Source organism: Hemicordylus capensis, chromosome 2 (assembly GCF_027244095.1).
Source record: "Hemicordylus capensis ecotype Gifberg chromosome 2, rHemCap1.1.pri, whole genome shotgun sequence".
Classification (NCBI taxonomy): Eukaryota; Metazoa; Chordata; class Lepidosauria; order Squamata; family Cordylidae; genus Hemicordylus; species Hemicordylus capensis.
The window spans coordinates 411,407,414-411,433,353 of record NC_069658.1 but is presented as its reverse complement, the minus strand read 5'-3'; the positions used below and the strand labels follow the sequence as shown (position 1 = coordinate 411,433,353).

At 42.6% G+C, this 25,940-nt stretch overlaps 1 protein-coding gene across 9 annotated transcripts in view; it reads left to right on the top strand.

Moving 5' to 3' along the window:
* CEP112 (centrosomal protein 112) overlaps positions 1–25,940 on the top strand; it is a 462,785-nt gene that overhangs the window by 225,413 nt on the left and 211,432 nt on the right. For all 9 annotated transcript variants that reach the window (XR_008315603.1, XR_008315601.1, XR_008315600.1 and 6 more), the window contains 2 exons: positions 11,004–11,139; positions 23,144–23,251. Coding sequence is in view for 2 of the 9 variants with exons in the window: in XM_053292958.1 (XP_053148933.1) it covers positions 11,004–11,139; positions 23,144–23,251 (244 nt within the window). In the remaining 7 variants the exon portion in view is untranslated. The remainder of the gene's footprint in view (positions 1–11,003; positions 11,140–23,143; positions 23,252–25,940) is intronic.

Here is a 25,940-nt window from a genome sequence, read left to right as displayed (position 1 = left end):
AAAATTACAAAAACTTCTGGAAGAAACAGTATTATATTTATTTTATTCATTCATTCATTCATTTATAAATGCACTTATGTTCAAGTTGTTTTGCAGCCCAGAAGGTCTGAGTGAGAACTGTGAAGCATGTCTGGTGCTTTTATTTTATTTGTGTGTGTGTGTGAACTGCTCCCCAATAACTTGCAGGGACTTCAGGGTAAATCTGGCCAACATGTGAATGCAGCTCCTCTATTCCAGAGGAGATGTGTGTTAAAGGGCTTTAAAAGCCTCCTGTGAAAAACCTACTGGAATCAACTGAATTTGTTCAGAATTCTGAGAAAACAAACATAGGCTCACCCTGCATGGTTGAAAGTCTCCTTTGCTAATCTGCAGCGAGGGGCCCATTTTAATCATTCATCTTTCTAGTGTGTTCTAGGCATTAAAAGTAAAACAAATGTATAGTACTCAATGTATATCACTATATATTGTGACGTGTGCGTGTGTGTATTCAGTGAAATGTATTTCCAGGCAACATACTTATTTTGAAAGATCAGACTTAAATCCTTGGGGGCCTGGGGTGTGCGGAGGCCCTGGACTTTGAGTGGGGGGGGGGCCCATTTTAAAATCTCGTCTCTGGACCCACTCCAACCTTGCTACACCCCTGCACATAGGGATACCTCAATGACGTAGTTTGTGTTTATGTCATCCACTCTGATTCAAGATGGTGGGTGCATGAATGCTGGAGGCGCAAGTGGGCTAACTTGTGAACCGCCTAAACAATTTTAACCAAATTTGCTACAGGTGTAGGGACACATAGGGATGACTTGATGGCACAGTTTGTGATGATGTTATACACCCCAATTCAAGATGACAGACATGTGAACATTTAAGGCTGAAGTGGTCTAACTTGTGAGGATGGTAATTATCAATTAAGATTATAGTGAAAGAAAAGTAGACAGATCAGTTCTTAACAGAACAACCTGTGGCTGCTTTTTTAGATTTATTTTTTTAAAACAGCTGCTATTCTAAAAAACACCAAAGAAAAACCCCAGCAGCCAACACCTGGGGCTGTTTAGTTTAGAAAAAAGATGACTGTGGGGGGACATGATAGAGGTCTACAAAATCATGCATGGTGTGGAGAAAGTGGATAGAGAGAAATTCTTCTCCCTCTCACATAACACTAGAACCAGGGGTCATCCCATGAATTTGATTGCCAGGAAATCTAGGACCAAAAAACGGAAATACTTTTTTACACAATGCATAATCAACTTGTGGATTTCTCTGCCATGGGATGTGGTGACAGCCAACAATCTGGGTGGCTTTAAGAGGGGTTTGGATAACTTTATGGAGGAGAGCTCTATCATCGGCTACTAGTTGGAGGGCTAAAGGCCTCAAAGGCAGGATGCCTCTGAGTACCAGTTGCAGGGGAGTAACAGCAGGAGAGAGGGCATGCCCTCAACTCCTGCCTGTGGCTTCCAGTGGCATTTGGTGGGCCACTGTGCTAAACAGGATGCTGGACTAGATGGTCCTTGGGCCTGATCCAGCAAGGCTGTTCTTATGTTCTTAAGATAAAGACCTCTGGAAGGAACTTAATAGGGAATTTCAGAAAGCTGTTAGAAGAGACAAAGAGCAGTACTACAATGACATCTGTAAAGACCGTGAGGATGGAAATAGACATGGAAAAACTAAGTTCTCCAAAAGATCTCACAACTCAGAAGGAGGTTCCAACCTAGAATTGGTTTGTTAAGGGATGCCAAAGGACAGATAGTTACTGATTCAGAGATCAAACAGAGATGGAAGGAGCATACTGGAAATCTGTACAGCAGGGACGTCAACATCCAAGATACTCTAGAAGATATTCCTTACTTGCAAGAACCTCTAGTATGGAAAGATGAAGTTAGATCAGCACTCCATTCATTACCAAATGAATGGCTGCAGGAATCGATGGGATAGCTACAGAAATATGGCAGGCAACAGAAGAAGAATCAGTCAAGGCTCTAACCAAACTATGCCAGCAAATTTGGATAATGACACAGTGGCCAACAGATTGGAGGAGGTCAGTCTACATACCCATACCAAAGAAAGGAGATTTAACAGATTGCACAAACCATCGCACAATATCCTTAATTTCACATGCTAGCAAAATAATGTTCAGGATCATCCAATGCAGATTAGAGCCCAACGTCGTAAGGGAAATGCGGGATGTTCAAGCTGGTTTCAGAAAATGCCGAGGAACAAGAGACATCATTGCCAGTGCAAACTGGATAATTGAGAAAGCCAACGAATACCAAAAAGAAGTCAATATGTGCTTTATTGACTACAGAAAAGCCTTGGATTGCGTCAACCATGTCAAATTGTAGAATATCCTTAGAAAAATGTGTGTCCCATAACATCTCATTGTTCTCATGAGAAATCTATACACAGGACAGGAAGCCACAGTGCAGACAGAACATGGTTAAACAGGGCTGCAATGAAGGCCTTGGAAAGGATATTTAGATGCCTTGACGTGTCTATACTTACAAAGATTAGTATCATTTGGAGAAGGGTTTTTCCCATGACACACTATGGATGCGAAAGCTGGACTTTGAAGAAGCAAGTTAGACCAAGTATTGATGCTTTTGAACTTTGGTGCTGGAGATGACTTTTGAGGAGACCATGAACAGCCAGGAAAACAAACAAATGGATCATAGAACAAATCAATCCAGAATTTTCCCTCGAGGCACAAATGACTAGGCTCAAACTTTCATACCTCATACCATTATCACTGAGCGCATGTTGGAGTTATTTTTTTGGAGGGTGGATGGGGGCATTGTTTTTATTGATATTGAGGATTTAGGCAACTAAAAGAAGACCTATGAGTCTAGTGGGGGAGGGGCTGGGTCTAGTGGGGGATATGCCTCACTGTGTTCCTTTTTGCAAGAGTACAGATGGTACTCAAGAGTACAGATGGTACAGTACTCATTTTCCACAGATTTGTTTTATACAGTTTCGCTTATTCATGGTTGACAAGCATATACCAGGTCTCATTATTCGTAGTATAGGGTTTCAGCTATTCACATTTTTTGCAGGTGCAATTTTTAGTTTCGCTTTTAGTATGTGCCTTATATTGGTGTGGTTTGAGGGAGGAGCTTTGTGCATTGTTGAAGAGTTGATGGAGGTTGGAGAGTGTTCTTGGAAGAGTTTTTTGAAGTGCTTTGGAGTGTTGTTTGGAGCTGCTGCTCAAGGTAAAGTCCAGGTCATCATTGGGATTGTTCCTCTGGGGAGTGTATGCTTTGTACAGGACTGTATTGGACATTACTGTGCCTTATACTGCACGGTTCTGAGTCAGACCATTGGTCCATCTTGCTCATTGTATTATCTACGCACCAGATTCTCCAAGGTTACAGGCAGGAGTCACTCTCAGCCTTGCCTGGAGATGCCAGGGAAGGAATTGAACCCTTCTGCATGCAAGCATGCAGGTACTGTACTATACTCTTTCCAGGCAGCCTCATCCTCTAAGGGGAATATCTTACAGTGTTCACATGTAGTCTGCCATTCAAATGCAAACCAGGGCAGGCCCTGCTTAGCAGAGGGGACCATTCATTCTTGCTACCGCGAGACAAGGTCTCCTCCCTGGGCGGAGAAGAGGGCAGTGATTGCAGTTTCTTTTCTCTACAGATGGAGAAGTGTCAGGTGGGGAGCTCTACTGAGGGGCAGATCAAAAGGCAGCACAAAGTTATGTCCTTGTGCCAAAAGATTGAGTTGCTGGATATGTTGGCTCTAGTGAACATTACAGCATCTGTTGGGCACCATTATGTCATTGAGTCAACTGTGTGGCCCATCAGTAAAAATGAAGCCAGCATTTGACCATTCTGGCTAGAACCCCGGTTGGTCTAAGGAGGGCCTTGGGGGCATTGGCTGTTTATTGTAAGAAAGAATGGCTGAATATTAATTATCAGAAAATGAAGGTGCTCTCCTTTGCTAGGAGACCTAAGAGATGGGTATGGAAGATCGATGGACAAAGGATAGAGTAGGTCCAAAATTTTGTATACTTGGGGGTAGCTGTTTATTCATTGGGATCAAGACAGGCCCATGCTATTTTGGCCAGACTGCCCAAAACAGTGCCCAAGCTATTTTGCGGTTCTTTGAAACCAGGGGAGGGTATTTTATCCCCGCGGCCTTAAAACCTTTCCAAGTGAAATCATTGGCACAGTTACTGTATGGTGCCCAATTGGGTTCTTACCCAGATCTGTCCCCCCTAGAAGTGGTGCAGTCTAAATTCTTGAGAGCAATATTTCAGACACCCAAGTGTACCTCTAATGCGAGGCTGAGATTGGAGGAGGGTCTCATTAGAGTTGAGGCCAGATGCTGGCAAATGGTGCTGTTTTATTGGTTGAGGGTTTTTTCCTCGGACACAGGGCTGAGCCGCTTAGTATTAGAGGATTCCTGTCAGTCGACCTGGAAGTGTGCTCTGAACCAAAAGATGACTGCCTTGAGCCTCGATCAGTTTGCCTTGCTTATGCAAAGTTTGGAGACAGCTAGGAAGCTCATTAAAGAGAGAATAGAGGATATTGAGAGACAAACGGATATAGCAAGGGCACCTGACTTTTAGAGCCAGGAATCAGTCAGGTATAGTTTGGCCCCAGCATCCTATCTCACTGTCTTGGAGGTGCCCCCACTTAGAAGAGTTTTTACCCTGGCAAGATGCAATGCCCTGCCTTCAGCCCTCTGGCAGATATAGAGGGACTCCTTATGGGGAGAGGCTCTGCCCATGTGGGGAGGGTCAAGTGGAAACAGTCACCCATGTGCTATTGGAATGTTTTTTCTATATAGAACTGCGTCAGGATCTCATTTACTCTTTGATGGCTAAATGCCCAGTTCTTGATTCTCCTCAGATGATTGGCAGGCTGTTGGAAGGAAGTGATTCCAGTACCACCAGACAGGTAGCTAAATTTTGTAGCACAGCCCTCTGTTTGTGTAAGAGCTTAATAATGGGAAAATAGGTGATGGATTTAAGGCCAGAGCAACTTTTGTAGCTACAATGTGGCTAACTGCAGGTGGGCACTTAGGTATTGGGATCATTTGTATATCATCAGTCAATCTAACAATAAAATTTCCCCAAGCTCCTCAACTGTTTAACCTCTCTTAGATCCAGGAGTCGGGAAGGCAACTGTTTGAGTTTGATTTGTGTGTAATAGTCTCATAAGTATGAAATACTGCTGTCTCATTTTAGTCTTAATTATGTATTTTTAGTAGTACTTTCAGTACCTTGATCTATGTTCAAGAGGACTTTTTAAAATTTATTTTGTTTTATTGCTTGTAGTAGAAGTTTGATTGTCTTCTCTTCTACATTTGTTTTAATCTCATGCTGGCCACTGACCGACATAAAGAGATATGATTTTATTAAGCCCGCATCCATGCAAGTGAGGCGGCAAGCACTTCAGGAAGTGCAAAGGTGGTGTCCCACTCTCGTGATTCCACTGCGGAATGCATAGAGAAGGCCCTGAACATCTGGATCGAGGAACAAGTTCAGAAGTAAGTGCCAGTGATTCTTGGACCAGTGATCTGTGAGAAGGCACTGAGGTAGGGATGGGCCAGGACCGGTCCGGAGGCCATTGAAAAGGCCTCTGGACCGGTCTGGATCGGTCTGGACCTGGGTGGTTCGGATTGGGGGTGGGGGGTCGCTTTAAGAGCGGCGGGAGGGTTTACTTACCCCTCCCGCCGCTTTCCGCTGTGGCGCCGTAATTGCTAGAGTAATTGGGGTGGCAGGATACCTCCCTGCCGCCCCTTCCCCGCTGCTGCTCTGCAAAAACTCCCAGTAATGCTTTGTACGCATGCATATCAGTGACGTGAAGCGCACGCACGATGTGTGCGTGCGCAAAGCATTACTGGGAGTTTTTGAAGAGCAGCAGCGGGGAAGGGGCGGCAGGGAGGTATCCTGGCGCCACAGCGGAAAGCGGCGGGAGAGGTAAGTAAACCCTCCCGCCGCTCTTAAAGCGACCCCCCACCCCAGTGCCGGACTGCAGTGTGGCGGTTCCGTGCACACCCCTACACTGAGGCGGTACAAGCATTTCTCGGAGGAAGGTCAAGTAGCAACATCTGATGTTGCTGGGCACACCTTTCAGGCAAGCAAGGGCTGGTTTGAGAACTTCAAGTGCCACTACAGCCTCCATAATGTAAAATTGGCAGGGGAAGTTGCATCTGCAGATCATGAAGCAGATTCCTAGCAGAGTTGCAGCAGCTGATTGAAGAGAAGAGATGCAGGCCTGAGCAGGTCTTTCAGTGCTGATGAGACAGGCCTGTTTTGGGAAAGAATGCAAGTCCAATCCTTCATCTCCAAGCAGGAATGAACCGCTCCAGGATTTAAAGCAGCCAAGGACCGGATAATCCTTCTAGTCTGTGGGAATTCTGATGGAGACTGCATGGTGAAGCCAATTCTCAGTGGGCACTGAACCATCGTGCCCTCAGAGGGCTAAATAAGAGCCAACTCTTGGTGTTCTGGAGAGCCAACAGGAGAGCATGGGTGATTGTTGCACTCTTCACTGATTGGGTCAGTGGCTGCTTCCTACCCAAAGTGGAGTAATATCTGGAAGCAAAAAACTTTGCCTTTAGAGTTCTCCTGTTGCTGGATATTGCCCCTGGCCATCCTGAAACCTTGCATTTTCTCTACCCAAATCTGCAGATTGCCTTCCTACCACCAAACACCACCTCCTTAATCCAGCCCATGGACCAGAGTCTCATTGTAACATTTAAGTCCTAGTTTACCCATAGGACATTCAAGAGGCTTCTGGAGATGATGGAGACTGATCCCTCTCTGACAGTCAGTGATTGTTGGAAGATTTATTTATTTACAGCATTGCTGACTTTATTTATGTCATCAAAACACCCCTTGAGGAGATCTGGCCGAGAACCTAAAATGCCTGCTGAAAAAAAGCTGTGGCCAGGGGCAAATCCCTTCAACATCTATTGAGGCTTTTCCCTCAACAGAGCATGTGACACAAATTGCCAACCTTGTGTGCAGTGTTGCTGGTGAAGGCTTGGAGGATATCTAGCCAGTTGAGGTGGAGGAACTGCTCAAGTCAAATGAGGAAGAGTTGACAGAGGACGACTTGGAGACGCTTACTCTAGCAGTTGCTATGAATAACAAAGAAGAGCAGGGAGAAGTGGTGGCAACAGAGCCTTTAACCACCAAGGTCCTGTCAGGATTTCTGAAGATGGGGATTGCCTTGACTGAGAAGGTCTTAGAAATTGACCAATCAGTGGAACACAGCATAAGATTCTAGAGACAGTTGGCGGCTGCGCTGCAATGCTACAGAGAAACCTGAGTTTGAAGAGAGAGATGATGATGACAGCCTCACAGCCTCTCCAGTGCCTTCTCCTGCAGTGAAGTGATGTTCTGTTCGCTCCCACCCCCACCACCCCATTTATTTATTTTTTATTTATTTTATTTTTTTCTGAGCTGGGGTTGTGCTAACTCCAATGGATTGATGCAACTCCTCCTTTTTCAGTTTATTTTTCTGCCAGCAAGGCCAGAGATTTGTCACAGATGGAGTGATGTAACTCCTCTGAGTTGTGATTATTTGCTGCCAGCCAGGGACAAGACTTTTCAGAGCTGGGGTGCTGCTAACTCCAGTGGAGTGCCGTAACTAGCGATGTGCACGAATTAAGATTCATGCACAAATTCGAAGCACAGATTCAGCACCTTTTAAAAGTCAGGAGAGCAAGTCCTTACCTGCGCCTCCACTGCTCCATGCAGCTTCCTGCTGCGGTGGTGTGCCCCCTGGCAGCAGCTTTTGCACAGTGGTGTTACACATATGACCTTGGTGGGGTAGTGCTGCCGATGCACACGGGCTGATGGGGTGCAGTAGAAAGCTGCGTGAAGAGACAGAGGAGCAGGTAAGGACTTGCTTTCCTCACTTTTAAAGGTGCCGAATCTGTGCATGTTTCTCAATTCATGCACATCCCTAGACACAATTCGTCTAATTTGTGAAGATTTGCTGCCAACCAAGGACAAGACTCCTCAGAGCTGTAACAAGGACTAATTTGGTTTGGGGGTCATTACTGCAGTAGCTGGAAAGTTGGGGAGCTGGAGCAGCCAAGGTACAATGCTGTATTGCTCACTTATTTCTGCCCCTCCCCCTATTGGATGATTTTGGAGGACGTAGAAATTTTCTGAGGAACCCTACTCCCAGATTCCCATAGGCTCAAGTCCCCGCCCCAGGGGGTTTTGCCATTCATGGTAGTAGCCAGGAACTTAACCCCTACGTAAAATGAAGGCCTTCTGTACTAGTAAGCGAGGGTCATATTTTCAGCTGTAGTTGGCTCTCTATGTCCCTTGTAACCCATGGACATTTTATAATATCATCTATCAGTTGTCTCTATTTGTTCTCTTTTGAGCTGGAATAAAGTTAATGTTCTGCTCTCTGCCCATCTCATGTTTTCCTAAGCAGGGCACAGGCACAGTTCGCCACATAGTTTAAGTGGGCAAGAGAGGACATAAATTATCTGGTATAGATAATATGGAGCAAGTTGTATCTTTCACTATTTGATAACTAAATAGCATTTAGGACAATTCTGTCATTTTAACTTCAAAGGCATGAGTGATTTTGAAGAACAGAAGCTTTACATTTTATTTAAATTCATTGCTGGTTCTGTCTTGCTTATTCTAATGCAAATTGCTTTACATGGATGTGAAGAACCTTTGCGTTGAAATAATAACTGAAATAATAAAATAATAGTAGTTTAGTTGTTCTTCTTAGTTTCTCTTTCTAACTCGGTCTCTGCTAGCTCACTGTGTTGGGCAATACATGCCAAATCAAGTAAAATGGGGTTCCTCTTGCTCCTGCCAGGAGAGCATTGACATTGAACATTCATGATGCTATAGCAATGTAATAATGTTTTGATTTGAAGAGGCTGTAGAAATGGATACTTATTAATAGGACCAGTTCATGGGATTAAAAGAATATCTGGTAACAGTTAAATTATAGCTTTGTGTGGCGAACATGCTCCAGATTTCTAGCTGTGTGAACCTGGAAATTTTCAGCAATGTCAGGTTGGCACTGCACCAGATCTAAGATTCACAATCCCAGGTAAATGTTGGGTTGGTGGAAAAATTTCTGAGTTTACACAACCGGAAATAAGAAGTGTGCATGCCATGTGAATCTAGGATTAATGGTTAGATATTGTTTTAATTGTGTGAACTGGCCCATAGTGATTTCTTTGCAGCTGCATATGCCTTCCAAAAATAGTTCTTGAGAGTCCCACAACTCTCAGTAACATATTTTGGGGAGGAATTGGTGGCTACAGAGGAAATAGGGGAATGCCAAAATCACTCCTCCCTTCTGTGCACAAGCATCCCCTAAGCACAACTCTTAGTTTGGATGTAGGCTAGTATTAATATTTCTTCAGTATAAAGGCTAAGAAACAAATATTGAAATATAGGCAAATATGGGAACAGAAAAGTGGGAAACACTATATTGCCAGATTTGCATTGAGCCATTAAAGTTGTAATGAATGCAAATCAAGTGACATATTACCTGTACACTGCTCTGAGCTCCTTGGAGAAAGAGTGGGATATAAATGTAAAAATAAATAAATAAATATTTAGTAAAATGTTGAATTTGTTTTGTCATTGGTTCACAATATGAGACAGCAGCATTTTGTGTATGAAAACTCACCCTTGGGATATTTGTTTTTAAGACTAGAAGTGAAATGTCAAATCATAAATTGATTGATTAAGTGCAATCAAGTCGGTGTCGACTCTTAGCGACCACATAGATTCTCTCCAGGATGATCTGTCTTCAACTTGTCCTTCAAGGTCTCTCAGTGGTGCATTCATTGCTGTCATAATTGAGTCCATCCACCTTGCTGCTGGTCGTCCTTTGCTTCTCTTTCCTTCAACTTTTCTCAGCATTATGGGGAGAAAAGGGGAGCTGGATCTTCACATAATGTGTCTGAAGTATGATAGTTTGATCCTGGTCATTTGTGTCTCGAGTGAAATTTCCAGACCAAATTGCATTCTAATACCATTAATAAAAGTTTTATTTGTGTCTTTGCCATTTTTATGTTGATGATTTAATTTGTTGTAAGCCACATTGGGCCCTCAGTGAGGGAGGGGGGAATGTGGGGATAGCAATGTTTTAAATACATTAAGATAAAATTAAAGGTCAATTTGGAAATAACATTGTCCTTTGGGATTTGCTTTCCTATGGTTTTTTGGCTTACGTGCATGACTTAACTTCATGCAGCACTTCTAGAGTCAAAACTCAATACATTATTTTAGAAATTATTTTATTTGGAATAAAAACTCACTGGTTTCAGAGAGGTGTACTCCCTCACAATTGTGTTGAGGATTGCAACCTCAGTTTTTTAAAATTAGTTGTTCACTGTTTTGACATTAAGATTCAGTGACTTGGGATAATCATGCTTTTGAAAGATGAGTCGTATCACCCATGCAGATGCTGAATTGATGTCATAACTGCGCATTAAAGTTTTTCACTAAATTGACTTGAGAAGATCCCAATGTCTCATGTTTTTAGTACTTAATAATCTGACGTATACTAGGCAGCAAGTAATCCTCTTTTTATCTTAGAAGAGATGGCGAATAGGATATATTTCTCTTGATGTGTTAATGTTACAGTATAGGCATATACTGCAAAACATTTTCTTGATTAAATATCTTTGGATGGTGTGCTAACCTTATTTAAGGAAATATTTTTAAAGAGTTATATGTGGTACAATAAAGCTGTGCTATTTAAGCTACCTTGCCTTAGCTGAGGACTTTGAAGGTGGGATAACTTTCATGAGATCCCAATCTTACATTTAGGTTCTCTCAGTTCACCGAGAAAGTAAAATAATCTCTGGTTTATCATCCAGCTGGTTATTCTCTTCTAAGTATTACTAAGGACGTTTGGCGTAACCATGGACAGGAAATTGCAGCCCGTATACTATTTTAAGTGGGTAGGGTTAAAGGCCTTCCTTTTACACCATCACACATATTCTTTTATTTCATACTTGAATTATGAAAAATTTCTCTGACTTTCTAGAGAGAAGGAGGAGCAGCTGACTCGGGTGATGGAGGTACAGAGGCTGCAGGCCCAGCAGGCTGATGCTGCCCTGGAGGAGTTTAAGCGGCAGGTGGAGCTGAACTCAGAAAAGGTCTATGCTGAAATGAAAGAGCAGGTGAGGAGGTCACAATGCCAGCCTTTCTGCAACTGCCTGTCTCAGTGGGATAGCATATTCTCATCTTAGAATGCCAGAAACATACTTCACTTGATAGTGGTACATCAAACTCTTTCACAATGTAGTGGCTTTGCCAGCAAGTCAGAAAAAAGGATGTTAGCAGCTGATTCATCTTTATAACAAAGCCAGAATTGTCATTGCTATAGAACGATCTATAGTTGTATTACAGATTAGGGTTTTTCCAAGAGTTAAAGAATAAAGAATTAGTTTATACTCTATTTTGGGCTGTGCCTTATCTCGTTGCTTCAGCATCTCTTCTTTTATCAGAAAATTTACCTAGTGAATCTCATGGTTGCTGTAATGTGTTATACTGGAAAGATAACAAACAATTTCTCCTCCTTTTGTTACAAAATACAGGGCAGGTAAAGCACCATTTCTTTAAAGAGTCTATAGGTATCTTACAGAGCAATGCTAGTAACACAGTAACTCAGGACAAATGGATGGAAAAGTATACCAAGGATGGTAAATGGTCTTTGGTGTCTCATACACTATTTAAGAAATAAGTCTAAGATTTATTTTTTTTAAATACAAAGATGATATAAATATAGAACACACATAATTTTATACAGCTTGTGTAGAAATTTATCATTCGTTTATAAATTACTGTTGAAAGTAATTTATATAATTGCTTCTTGGCAAATGTCAATTTTAACTTTAGAGCAGTATTCTAAAACAAAAGAGAGATTTCTTATGTTCATAAGGGGCTTGGTTTCCTGACTATGTGTCCGGAAAAGACCCTGTGTTTGTGTGGGAGCTCTGTGGGCAACTACTTGCTGGCCAGTGGCTATGGTAATGCCTAACTATAAGTGATAGGCAGGTACAAAGAATGAAAATAAGTGCTAGAGGGCAGTTGCTTCTATAGGTTATGATGACAGTGCAGCATATGCAGACTGTTGAATATTGTGGAGAAGACATAACCTGGCCAAGTTAAGAGGCCCCATGCAATTGTTTTGGTGTGTGTGGCGCACAGAGGGATTTGCAGTCTGAAAGAAGCTGGTATCCATACTAACCTCTTGCAGACATGCCACGTTTTTCTGTTGTGTGAGGCGGGAGAGACAATTTTCAGGGATCTCCCCCTTCTCTCTTAAGCCACTTGTGCCTTCCAAAACTATGATCCTGAAAGCTGGGTGACCTTGGGCGCAGAATTTTGAGAGGCACAGTTGGTTGCAGGGGAAGGTGGGTTACCAAAAATCACTGCACTGCCCCCCAACCACGCACTCAGTGGAAAAGCCTGGTGTCTGTGGATGGTGAGTTTTGATGCTAGCTGGAGATTGTAGCAAAATATATGATTGATTGCCATTGGCTATCAATTAATTAACTGATTGATTTATATACTGCCTGACTCCAAAGGCTCTAGGCAGTTCACAAAAACCAGCTACATTTGAGATCTTTGTAAAAGGTTGCTGATATTTCTAAAATCACAGCAGTTCAAGTGACTGCAACAGCAGCAATTGCTGTGGTCATATGTATGGGTCCTGTGAGCAGGGCTTGCATCACCGGTCACTAGGATTCAGGGCTGAATAGCCTAGACCTAAATGCAGTGGCAAACTAAATATTTGTTCTAGTCAAGACCTGTGTTTGTTGCTCCGTCTGCAGCTACTGGCTGTGAGTTCAAGATGTGACCAAGCCTTTATCCCCACACTGGGTCCTTGAATTGCACTCATTGTCCTCTAAATGGATTTCCTCTAGCTACATTTTTTGTAGATGTCCTGATGCCCTCCTAGCATGTTTATCACTTGGGGTGCAGATTGTCTGAACCACTGCTCTATGGTCTCTCCATATACTAGTTTTAAACTAGCATCTGGTATGTTTAGAGGGGCTGTTCAGGCAATCCACCCCACAGCATCATGAATTCCAAGCCTGACCTCATAATATCTGGGTCAAACACTTAGGTCTCACAGAATAAGATGAGTTTTGAGGGGCCGCCACTTCCACCACCAAGGTCCCTTGTACCTGTTTATCCCTCTGACTACTCTTCTACCCTTGTCCTGTGACTCAGAGGATGCAGCAGAGGCAGAACAACCTCATCCAGCAGCTACCCAGCTCCACCGTAGTCCACGTCTAGAAAAGAGGACATGGGCCCTTAAGACTTGGGGCATTCCAGGTTTCTGTGAGGCTGCATTTGTTGGGGTTGCTAATAAAGAAATAGATATAGTGGGCATAACAGAAACATGGTGGAACAATGAGAACCAGTGGGACACGGTTATCCCTGGATATAAATTGTATAGAAAGGACAGGGAGTGGAGCCTTGGAGGTGGAGTGCACTGTATGTTAACGAAGAGATAGAATCTAATAAGGTGGGAAACCTAGGAGGTCTGGAGTCCTCCACAGAAATCCTGTGGGTGACAATACAAGGCCTGAAAGGAAATGTGCTACTGGGACACACTATCATCCTCCAGATCAAAACCCTGACAGTGATTGGGAGTTGCAGCAGAAAATCAGGGAGGCGTCAAGGAGAGGCAGGGCAGTAATAATGGGTGACTACAATTACCCACACATAGACAGGGTAAATTCAGTCAGGTAATAACAAAGAGGTCAAATTTCTAGATACGCTGAATGACTGCGCCCTAGAACAGTTGATCATGGAACCAACCAGAGAGAAGGCAACCTTGGACTTAATCCTGAGTGGCACCCAGGACCTGGTGCATGATGTCAGTGTCATCGACCCTTAAGGGAACAGTGACCATCATGCGATCCAATTCAGCAAGCATGTGGGGAGATAATCACCAAAGAAGTCTATCACAGACACTTTGAATTTCAGAAGAGGAAACTTCTCCAAAATGAAGAGAGTGGTGAAAAGAAAACTGAAAGGGAAAATCATGAGAGTCACTTTGCTCCAGAATTCATGAGGCTTACTCAAAACCACAATGCTAGAAGCCCAGTTAAGAATGTATACCAAAAAGGAGAAAAGGTACCACTAAGTCCAGGACGGTGCCAGCATGGCTAACAGGTAAAGTCAAGGAAGCCATAAAGGAGAAGACTTGCTTCCGAAATTGGAAGGCCTGCCCAAGCGAAGAGAACAGAAAGGAACACAAACTCTGGCAAAAGAAATGCAAGGTGACAATAAGGGAGGCGAAAAGAGAGTTTGAGGAACGTTTAGCTAAAAGCATCAAGGGGAATAACAAGAACTTCTTTAAATACACCAGAAGCAGGAAACCTGCCAGGGAGATAGTTGGACCGTGAGACAATGAGGGAGTGAAAGGGATTATGAAGGAGGATATGGAGGTTGCAGAGAAGCTAAATGAGTTCTTTGCTTCTGTCTTCATGGCAGAGGATACTGAGCATATACCTGTTCCGGAACCAGGTTTTTCGGGGAAGGAGGTTAAAGAACTGAGTCAGATAGAAGTGACGAGATGATGTTCTAAAATGTCTGGAAAAATTAAAAACTAGCAAATTGCCAGGGCCAGACAGCATCCAACCAAGAGTCCGCAAAGAACTCAAATGTGAAATTTCCAACCTCCTTGCTAAAATACATAACTTATCTCTACAATCAGACTCTGTACCATAGGACTGGAAAGTAGCCAATGTAACACCGATTTTCAAAAATGGATCCAGGGGCGATCCGGGAAATTACAGGCCGGTTAGCTTAATGTCCATTCCAGGCAAATTGATGGAAAGCATCCTCAAGGATAAAATTGTAAAGCACATAGAAGAACAGGCCCTGTTGGGGGAGAACCAGCATGGCTTCTGCAAAGGTAAATCTTGCCTCATGAATCTTTTGGAGTTCTTTGAGAGTTTCAACAAGTGTGTTGTAAAATGTGATCCAGTTGACATAGTATACGTGAACTTCCAAAAAGCTTTCGACAAAGTTCCTCATCAAAGACTCCTGAAGAAACTTAGCAATTAAGGGATAAGGGGACAAGTCATCTTATTTATTTATTATTTCTCTTTGTAGACCGCCCTGAGCAATTTTTGGAAGGGCGGTGTAGAAACCGAAATAATAATAATAATAATAATAATAATAATAATAATAATAATAATAGGCCCCCAGTGAGGCACTACCTTGGCGTGGTTGTGGGGCTAGCGTGCTCTGAGGAAGGTGAGAGCTATGCCAGAGGTCCAACCATACTGGACAGGTCTCACCAGAGGAGCCAGACAAAGAGTGCCTCTCCCATCAACAATATGGTGAGACCTAACTTTAATAAATCTATACCGGATCGGTCGTCACCCGGGTCAACAAGGACCGCGCCAGGTGCTGGAGTCCCTGGACATCTGGTGGCAAGTGGACAACAGGACTCAGGATCTTCAGTTGAGCAACCAGGGCTGAAGACAGCAAAGTTACTGGAAGAAACGTCGCTTAACCGAAAAAAATACGAAAAATGCCAACAAGCAAATAATGATCTGCTATTACAAGTCTAGTCCAACTAGAAGAGGTTATTTAAAAAGAATGTACCAAATTTGAAAAGAGAAGCATCCAGATACAGAAATAACAGAACAAAGGCTAGCAGACCAGAGAAGATTCATAATCAGAAATAAAGTATTCACAGGAGTTGAGCTGGAAGAACTGCAAAGAGCAACACAGGCTCAAGACATGGAAGAATTACCACCAACTGAAGCAGTTGCTCAGGCGCAGGTGGAGGAGGTGTTGGAAATAGAGGATGGCACTGTTGCTGAACTGTTTCAAAATCAAAACAATGCAACCTCCCCTTTGCCTTCACCTCAAAAACCCAAATGCCGTTTAACAGAAAAGCAACAAGAGCTAAAGCAAAAAATAAGTGAGCACATGAACCAAACAACCACCAGGGTTCGACTTCCAGCTCTAAAAACAGTTGCCAAAAACCAACTTGCTCAGGTATTAAAAGATGTCAATACTGCACTTGCAGAAATAACAACCAATAATTTGCAAGAATCAAACCAACTAATGTACAGTGCAGCAACAATAACAACACAAGAGCTCGGATATAAGATCAGTGGACCTGTAAAAAAAAGAAAGTAGTACATCACCTAAATGGAAGATTAGATTAGAAAATAAAATCTCCAGGCTTAGATCAGATGCTAGTAAATTGAAAGATATGAAAGACAAGAAGCTGAAGAATGAAAACACCAAACAGTATCTGATCCAAAAATACCACCTAGATTCAAGGAAAATTAGAGAAGTCCTGGAAATAATAAAGCAGCAAATAACAGCAGTGTCAAAGAAGATTAGCAGATGTGAAGCCAGAACTACACAACACAGGCAGAATCACCAATTCCAGTCGAATCAGAGACGTTTCTACCAAAGCATAGAAGGAGAAACTGCAAGAAACGTAGAAACACCAAATAAAGAAGAAACAGTGCAATTCTGGGGGAAATTATGGGACAATCCAATAGATTATAATAAAAAAGCAGGCTGGATGAAAGAGGTCAAAAAATGTAACCAACAAATGCAAGATCTAATAATAACCCCAGAATTAATAGGTGAAAGAGCAAAGAAAATTAAAAATTGGACTGCTCCAGGCGACGATGAACTGCACGGCTTTTGGCTTAAACACCTAACAAGCCTTCATAAACAACTATCAAAACAGTTCAATCACATTTTGCAAGCAGGTGATATTGAACAATGGCTAACAACTGGGAAAACTCATCTCATCATGAAAGACCCAGCAAAGGGTGCAGTTCCAAGTAATTATAGACCGATCACCTGCCTGCCAACCATGTTCAAATTATTAACAGGAATAATAGCAGATGAAGTCATGCAACACTTATTAACTAACAAACAGCTTCCAGTAGAACAGAAAGGAAATTGCCCCAACACCAGAGGCACAAAAGACCAGCTGCTGATTGACAAAATGATTTTAGAAAATTGCAAGAGAAGAAAAACAAATCTAAGTGTTGCATGGATTGACTACAAGAAAGCCTTCGATTCATTGCCTCACACATGGATACTAAAATGTTTAGAAACAACTGGTGTCAGCAAAAACATTCAGATATTTATAAAAAAAGCAATGAGCATGTGGAGTACACAGTTAACAATCAATGGCAAGACACTTGGACAGGTTAGCATTAGAAGAGGCATTTTCCAAGGGGACTCACTATTCCCTCTGTTGTTTGTAATTGCCATGACCCCACTTTCGCAAATACTAAACAAAACAGGCCTCGGATACCAAACATCTAAAACATCAAGTAAAATCAACCATCTGCTGTACATGGACGATCTGAAGTTGTATGGAAAGTCCCAGTCAAAAAGCGAATCACTGCTAAACACTGTCCGTATATTCAGTAGCGTTATAGCAATGGAGTTTGGACTAGACAAGTGTGCTGCATTAATAATGAACAGAGGGAAAATAAGAAAAACAGAAGGAATAGAACTGCCCAATGGAAGCAACATCAAGAACCTGGAAGAGAAAGAACATTACAAATACTTGGGCATTCTCCAGGCTGATAACATCGCACACACTGAAGTTAAAAGAAAAATTGGAAGTGAATAAATCAGGAGAGTTAGAAAAATCCTCAAGTCCAAACTCAATGGCGGGAACACCATATAAGCCATAAACACCTGGGCTATACCTGTTATCAGATACACTGCAGGAATAATAGACTGGACCCAGGCAGAGCTAGAGACGCTAGATCGTAAGACCAGGAAAATCATGACCATCAATCATGCTCTGCACCCCCGCAGTGATGTCGATAGGCTATACCTCCCTCACAGCTCAGGTGGAAGAGGAATGCTGCAAGTCCATCAAACAGTAGAGGAGGAGAAAAGAGGCCTTGAAGAATATATCAAGGACAGTGAAGAAGATGCACTTAAAATGGTCAAGAACGAGAAACTATTCAACACCAATGAAAGAACGCAGGCCTACAAGAAAGAACAATTCAAGAACCGAGCAGAAAAATGGAAAAATAAGCCCCTGCATGGTCAATATTTGCACAATATAAGTGGAAAATCAGACATCACCAAGACCTGGCAATGGCTTAAGAGTGGCAACTTGAAGAAAGAAACAGAGGGTTTAATACTGGCTGCACAAGAACAGGCACTAAGAACAAATGCGATAAGAGCAAAAGTCGAAAAATCCACCACAAACAGCAAGTGCCGCCTCTGTAAAGAAGCAGATGAAACCGTGGACCACCTAATCAGCTGTTGTAAAAAGATCGCACAGACTGACTACAAACAAAGACATGACAAAGTAGCAGGGATGATACACTGGAACATCTGCAAAAAAATACAAGCTACCTGTAGCCAAGAATTGGTGGGACCATAAAATTGAAAAAGTTGAAGAAAATGAAGATTTAATATTATGGGACTTCCGACTACAAACAGACAAACATCTGCCACACAATACACCAGATATAACTGTAGTCGAGAAGAAAGAAAAACAAGTGAAAATAATCGACATAGCAATACCAGGGGATAGCAGAATAGAAGAAAAAGAAATAGAAAAAATCACCAAATACAAAGATCTACAAATTGAAATTGAAAGGCTGTGGCAGAAAAAGACCAGAATAATCCCAGTGGTAATTGGCGCCCTGGGTACAGTTCCAAAAGACCTTGAAGTGCACCTCAACACCATAGGGGCCACAGAAATCACCATCAGCCAATTACAAAAAAAAAGCCTATATTCTGCAACAATATCTATAACAATTGACAATAAAATTCTGGCATCCCAGGGAAGGACTCCTTGGGAAGGACTCGATGTCTGGATAAAACAAACTAGTCAATAACACCTGTCTGACTGTGTAAACAAGAAATAATTGTTATAGATATTGTCGCAGAATATAGGCTGTTCCCAGTAAAGCTGCTTTTTGTAACTGGCTGATGGTGATTTCTGTGGCCCCTATGGTGCCATCCCAGGTCCTTGGGAAGGACTCGATATCTGGATAAAACAAACCAGTCAATAACACCTGTCTGACTGTGTAAACAAGAAATAATAATAACAATAATAATAAATAAGTACATGTGTGGATTGCTAACTGGTTGAAGGACAGAAAACAGAGGGTAGAGATAAATGGGCAGTTTTCACAATGGAGGGAAGTAAGAAGTGGGGTCCCCCAGGAATCTGTTCTGGGACCGTTTCTTTTTAATTTATTCATAAATGATCTAGAAGCAGGTGTAAACAATGAGTTGGCCAAATTTGCAGATGATACCAGACTCTTTCGGCTAGTGAAATCCACAACAGATTGTGAGGAACTCCAATAGGATCTCTCCAAACTGGGTGAGTGGGTAACAAAATGGCAAATGCGGTTCAGTGTTGGCAAATGTAAAGTGATGCATATTGGTGCAAAAAAACCCAACTTCATGTATACATTGATGGGATCTGAGCTTTCAGTGACTGAGGAGGAGAGGGATCTTGGGGTCATGGGGACAGCTCATAGAAAGTGTCAACTCAATGTGTGGCAACTGTGGAAAAGGTTAATTCTATGCTAGGGATCATTAGGAACGGGATTGTAAATTAAACTGCTAATATTATAATGCCCTCATTCAAAACTATGATGCATCCACACTTGGAGTACTGCATCTGGTCACCATATCTGAAGAAGGACATTGTTGAACTGGAAACGGTGCAGAAAACGGCAACCAAGGCAATCAGGGTCCTAGAGCACCTTCCTTATGAGGCAAGGCTACAACACCTGGGGCTATTTAGTATAGAAAAAAGATGACTGTGGGAAGACACGATAGAGGTCTATAAAATCATGCATGGTGTGGAGAAAATGCATAGAAAGAAATTTCTCTCTCACATACATAACACTAGAACCAGGGGCTATCCCATGAAATTGATTGCAAAGAAATTTATTATTATTATTATTATTATTACACTTATATCCTGCTCTTTCTCCAAGGAGCCCAGAGCAGTGTACTACATACTTGAGTTTCTCTTTCACAATAACCCTGTGAAGTAGGTTTGGCTGAGAGAGAAGTGACTGGCCCAGAGTCACCCAGCTAGTTTCATGACTGAATGGGGATTTGAACTCGGGTCTCCCCGGTCCTAGTCCAGCACTCTAACCACTACACCATGTTGGCTCTTAATTTAGAACCAACAAACGGAAGTACATTTCCACACAACACATAATCAACTTGTTTCTCTGCCACATGGTGTGGCACAAGAATTCTCTGCCACAAGATGTGGTGACAGCCAACAATCTGGATGACTTTAAGAGGGGTTTGGATAACTTCATGGAGGAGAGGTTTATCAACGGCTACTAGTCGGAGGGCTATAGGCCAGCCTTAGAGGCAGGATGCCTCTGAATAACACTTGCAGGGGAGTATCAGCGGGAGAGAGGGCATGCCCTCAACTCCTGCCTGTGGCTTCCAGCGGCATCTGGTGGCCTACCATGTGAAACAGGATGCTGAATTAGATGGGCCTTGGGCCTTATCCAGCACGACTGTTCTTATGCATTACTGGCTGCTCCACTTAAGACTTCAGTTTGCCTCTGCTTCTTATTGAAGCAATTTCATTGTGAACGTGCTTGACTTGTTCTGGTTCCCCACTTTTTTGGATCCCTTGCTCCTGACCTCCTGCTCATTGTGACCCTGACTTTGCCTGGTCTTGACAGACTGATTCCTGTTTCTTGACCTTTTTCCTACTGTGACTTTGGTGTGTCAGGTGTGTTTCTCCTGACACACCTGTTCTGCCAAGATACATCACTCCATGCATACACATACACACTAAAGGAATATGTCAGAAGATTGTCAAGGCATCCATGAAATATATCCCAAGGGGCACATTCTCAACACTTTCCCCTTTTAATCATGTGGGCAAGAAAAGTGTTCTTCTCTTTTCAGAGAATTGATTCTCTAAAAGCCTAGTATAACTTATGAGATCACCTGGTGTGTGTGTGTGTGTGTGTGTGTGTGGTGTGTGTGTGTGTGTGAGAGAGAGAGAGAGAGAGAGAGAGTCCATTCTTAGGAGAGGAGAGCTGGTCTTGTGGTAGCAAGCATGACATGTTCCCTTAGCTAAGCAGGGTCCACCATGATTGCATTTGAATGGGAGACTACATGTGAGCACAGTAAGAGATTCCCCTTAGGGTATAGAGCTACTCTGGGAAGAGCATCTAGGTTCCAAGTTCCCTCTCTGACATCTTCAAGATAGGGCTGAGAGAGATTCCTGCCTGCAACTTTGGAGAAGCTGCTGCCAGTCTGTGTAGACAATACTGAGCTAGATTGCTAGAATAATCTAGGTCAGTGGTTCCCAACCTGGGGGCTTCCAGATGTTGCTGAACTACAACTCACATTAGCCCCAACTACAATTTATTGTGGCTGAGGATGGTGGGAGTTGTAGTTCATCTGGAGGCCCCCCAGGTTGGGAACCACTGAGCTAGGTGTTTTGGCCCAGACGGTCAGACCATATAATAATTTACGAGGCTTTTGAAATGTTTGAACTCCCCTGACGGAAAGGTAAAGAAGAGAAATTTTCAGCTATTGGGTTGAATTTTAATGAATTGTTTATGCTTTGAAAACATAAACAGGTATATATCCTTACAAGGATATATATCCTTAGAAGGTATATAGCCTTAGAAGAACGTGTCCTCCCTCCACCTTTCTTTCTCCCCGATTCACTCTCCTTTTTCCTAGGTTGGTTGTATTTTATTATGTTAAAGTTATGCTTAAGAGATTTCTTTTTATTTTTCAGTTATAGTCTCATATATATATTTGCTATCTTTAATTATGTTATATGCACTGTTGCAGTCTTATGGGGTGGACAGTCTTATGGGGTGGATTATATAGCAGGGGAGCTATATAATCACAAAGAAGAAGAAAAAAGTGAGAAGCCACTATGATTTGAGGGGCCACAAATATTATTACCTTAATGACCACTGTATTTATACTACTATCAAGAAATTCATTTATAATTATAGTTTCGACTACTTTAATATATTCCTACTTAGCTTAGGCATTGGAATTAGTGTTATGATGAATAATGCAGGACATATTTTTAAAGCTGGTGTGGAGAAAGTGGATAGAGAGAAATTCTTCTCCCTGTCTCCCAGTGGTCATCCCACGAAATTGATTGCCGGGAAATGTAGGACCAACAAACAGAAGTACTTTTTCACACAATGCATAATCAACTTGTGGAATTCTCTGCCACAAGATGTGGTGACAGCTAACAACCTGGATGGCTTCAAGAAGAGTTTGGATAACTTCATGGAGGAGATGTCTATCAATGGCTACTAGTCAGAGGGCTATAGGCCACCTCCAGCCTCAAGGGCAGGATGCCTCTGAGTACCAGATGCAGGGGAGTAACAGCAGGAGAGAAGGCATGCTCTCAACTCCTTCCTGTGGCTTCCAGCAGCATCTGGTGAGCTACTGTGCGAAACAGGATGCTGGACTAGATGGGCCTTGGGCCTGATCCAGCAGGGCTGTTCTTAAGTTCTTATGATAAAGCTGCATGCTAATGTGTGTATGAGAGAGAAGAATATGGATAAGTTGCAACCCAGGAAAAGTTCGGCCCTCTTATATCCATTTAGTGTCATTTGGAGAGAGTTTACAGTTGAAGTGACTAGATTTTAACATTGTTGAACATTGGTAGAATTGTACTGCTGATGTTTAACTTCTTGTCACTTTACAGATCTGCTATGCTTGAATCATCATCATCATTTACCAAAAATCATATATGCCAACAAGGGATTGCGTTCCCTGTTGAAATAAGAGCTTCTGCATCTCTGGCAGCTTTTAAAAGGGCTGTTAAGACACATTTATTCATCCAGGCTTTTTATTGTAGAATTCATCATTGTTTTTCAAACAGGATGCTGGACTAGATGGGCCTTGGGCCTGATCCAGCAGGGCTGTTCTTATGTTATGTTCTTAATTGTTTTAACATTTTAATTCTCTTTTAAATCTGTGTTGTTTTATTGTCAACCGCCCAGAGATGTGGATTTTGGGCAGTATATAAATATACTGAATGAATAAAGCATCATTAATACTGCAAAATAATGCTCATCTGTTTGATAGCTAGCAAACTACTGTTAGCAATGTCTGGTTCTTTTCAAAAGAACTGATTTAATATATTAAATATTCTCTTTTACTTTCTAGATGGAAAAGGTAGAAGCAGATCTAAGCAGATCAAAATCTCTTCGTGAAAAGCAATCCAAAGAATTCTCCTGGCAGCTGGAAGACCTCAAGCAAAGATATGAACAACAGGTCCTTTTGCTTTAGTTTTAAATATGTAAACTTTCCTGACATTTTTTTTTACACAGGTTGTCCCAACTTGCATGCTTTTGTCTTAACGGTTTCCTTTTTTCATCATTAGCATTTGGAGCCTTTGACTTTGGTTTTGAAAGCAGTATATTAAAATACAGAAGCCTTTTTATGCCTTTCCCGTTGCATGTGTACAGTGACCTAGTGAGGCGATTAATAAAAATGCGCCCGCTCATGCCCTGTCCTGATGTTCGGACACCCAGACATTGCATAGGTTCTCAGTGTGGTTGAGAACCCTGATCATACAGGATTACTATGTACGTAAGCTCCCCTTTCAGATGTTGTGCCAAACATCAGGGTTGGGCCCAGTGGGCCCAGTGAAGCCTGGGGCAAGGCTAGCAGGTATGCTCTTTATTTAGCATGGGGAGAGCAACTGGCCCTATCCACCCCCAACACAGTACCTCCAGTGACTGTTGCTGGTGTCTATCTTATATTTCTTTTTAGATTCTGAGCCCTTTGGGGACAGGGATCCATCTTATTTATTTATTATTTCTCTATGTAAACCGCTTTGAACACTTTTGTTAAAAAGCGGTTTATAAATATTTGTTGTTGTTGTTGTTGTATGTGTTTGCTTTTACTTCCATGTGTGGAAGTGGAATGAATGAAGAGCACTAAAGTTGTTCGCCTTCTTTCCAGTAGGCTTATGAGATCACCCAGCATTCCGTGTGTGGGTGTGTGTGTGTGTGTGTCTGGGTGTGTGTTTGTGTCTGGGTGTGTCTGGGTATGTGTCTGTGTTCACAACACCTGGACCAATATGAACCAAATCGGGTACAGTTGTAGGGAGACATAGGGACACCTCAACAGCGTAGTTTGTGATGATGTTATACACCCTGATTCAAGATGGTGGATGTGTAAACGTTTGAGGTGCAAGTAGGATAATTTGTGAACTGCCTAACCAATTTGATCCAAATTTGATACAGCTGTAGGGGCACATAGAGACACCTCAAAGGCATCATTGTGATGATGCCATCCACACCAATCCAAGATGGCAGACACGTGAACATTTGTGGCATAAATGGGCTAACTTGTGGACTATCTAACTGATTTGAACCAAATTAGGTACAGTTTTAGTGAGTGACACACAGTGTCCTTCAATAGCATAGTTTGTGATGATGTCATCCACCCTAATTCAAGATGGAGGACACCAAACGTTTGAGGAGCAAGAGCTCTAACTTGTAGATCACTTAACCAATTTGAACCAAATTTAGTCCAGTTGTAGGGATAGTGAAAGGAAAGTAGGCAGATTAGTTCTTACTAGAACAACTTGTTGCTTTCTTTCTATGCTTTGCACTTCAAACTAAACTTTCTGTTTGCAAAGATTTCCTAGTTATGTGGGCTAGTCATATAATCACATGTTTTTGTATATAGAAATGAAGTAGTATTCTGCCTTTGTCAAACTGTTTGTGGTATATGTAGCTCTGTCTCAGATGCAGACCCAGATTTGTAAAACAAATGATACTGCCTCCTTTCTTCTAAATCCCATATCCTTGACTCATGCCAACCATTGATGCTGGAAGTCCAAAAAAGTGAAAGTGTGAGATATGTGGGGCTTTGTCATAAACCTTAATGTCATAAAGTCATATCTGCTGGAGTCTTCATTTTATTCCACCCTGCATCTGTAATTCTGTGGCCTCGAGTGATGAGTGTGCCACAGGGTGTGCCCCATCTCAATGGTACCCCACCTGCCTGAATATTGCTCTGCTTCAGATGTTCCAAACCTGGTTTTATAAAACAAATCAGATTGTCTCCTTTCTTCTAAATACCATGTGCTTTCCTCATCCTCCCATTGATCCTGGAGGTCAAAAACAGTGGGAGATGTGTGCGGGCTCTGCAGCAACCTTAACATCATAAAGCCCCCACTCCAACACCCCCACCCCTGACTTACCTTTGCTGCCATTGCCCCATGTCTTGGCTTTTTTGTCGCCCATCTGCCCCCTTCCAACTCACTGGCCCTGATAGCACCCCTCTTCCCTTTTGCCAGCCTCACATTCCAGAGCTTGTGATAACAGCTAGGCACTACCATTCTTCTGTATGCAGAAATTATTTTCAAAATGTTTTTCTGATAATATCCTAGGTAGAGTAGAGAATGTCATGTTCATCATTTTCTCTGTTTGGTCTTAGTGCCTTGGTCACATTTTGTTTTCAAATGAGCCGCTACTTTCATTATATTACAAGTCTCTGGCGCCCAGAGCAGACCTTCCGCGAGGCTCCTGAAACCTACTCTTGGGAGCCTCCTGCTGCGACTAACCTACATGCCGTTTTTTCCGTTAATCAAAGCTGCCGCGTGGCTGGGGAGTAGCTGCTGGGCGGTGGTGAGCCGAGTTGCTGACCTAATCCTCCCCCACTGGCGGCGGGGGGAGCGACCGCTGGGCACATCCTTTCGGCCCAGTGGTTGTTCTGAACTGTGAGGCACAGCCTTGCAACGATCTTTCTCTGTGAGGTGCAGATGCACCTCACAGTTCACAACAGCTGTTTGGCCAAGAAGATGTGACCAGCAGTCAGCTCGCCCCCCCCCCCCACTCCAGGCATGTAGGTTAGCCATGGCGGGCAGGTGCGGGGTGGCTGTAGGAGGCCCCCAGGCCATTTGTAGCTTCCCCCCCGCCCCAGACCTTGGAGGCCACAGACCAAAGCC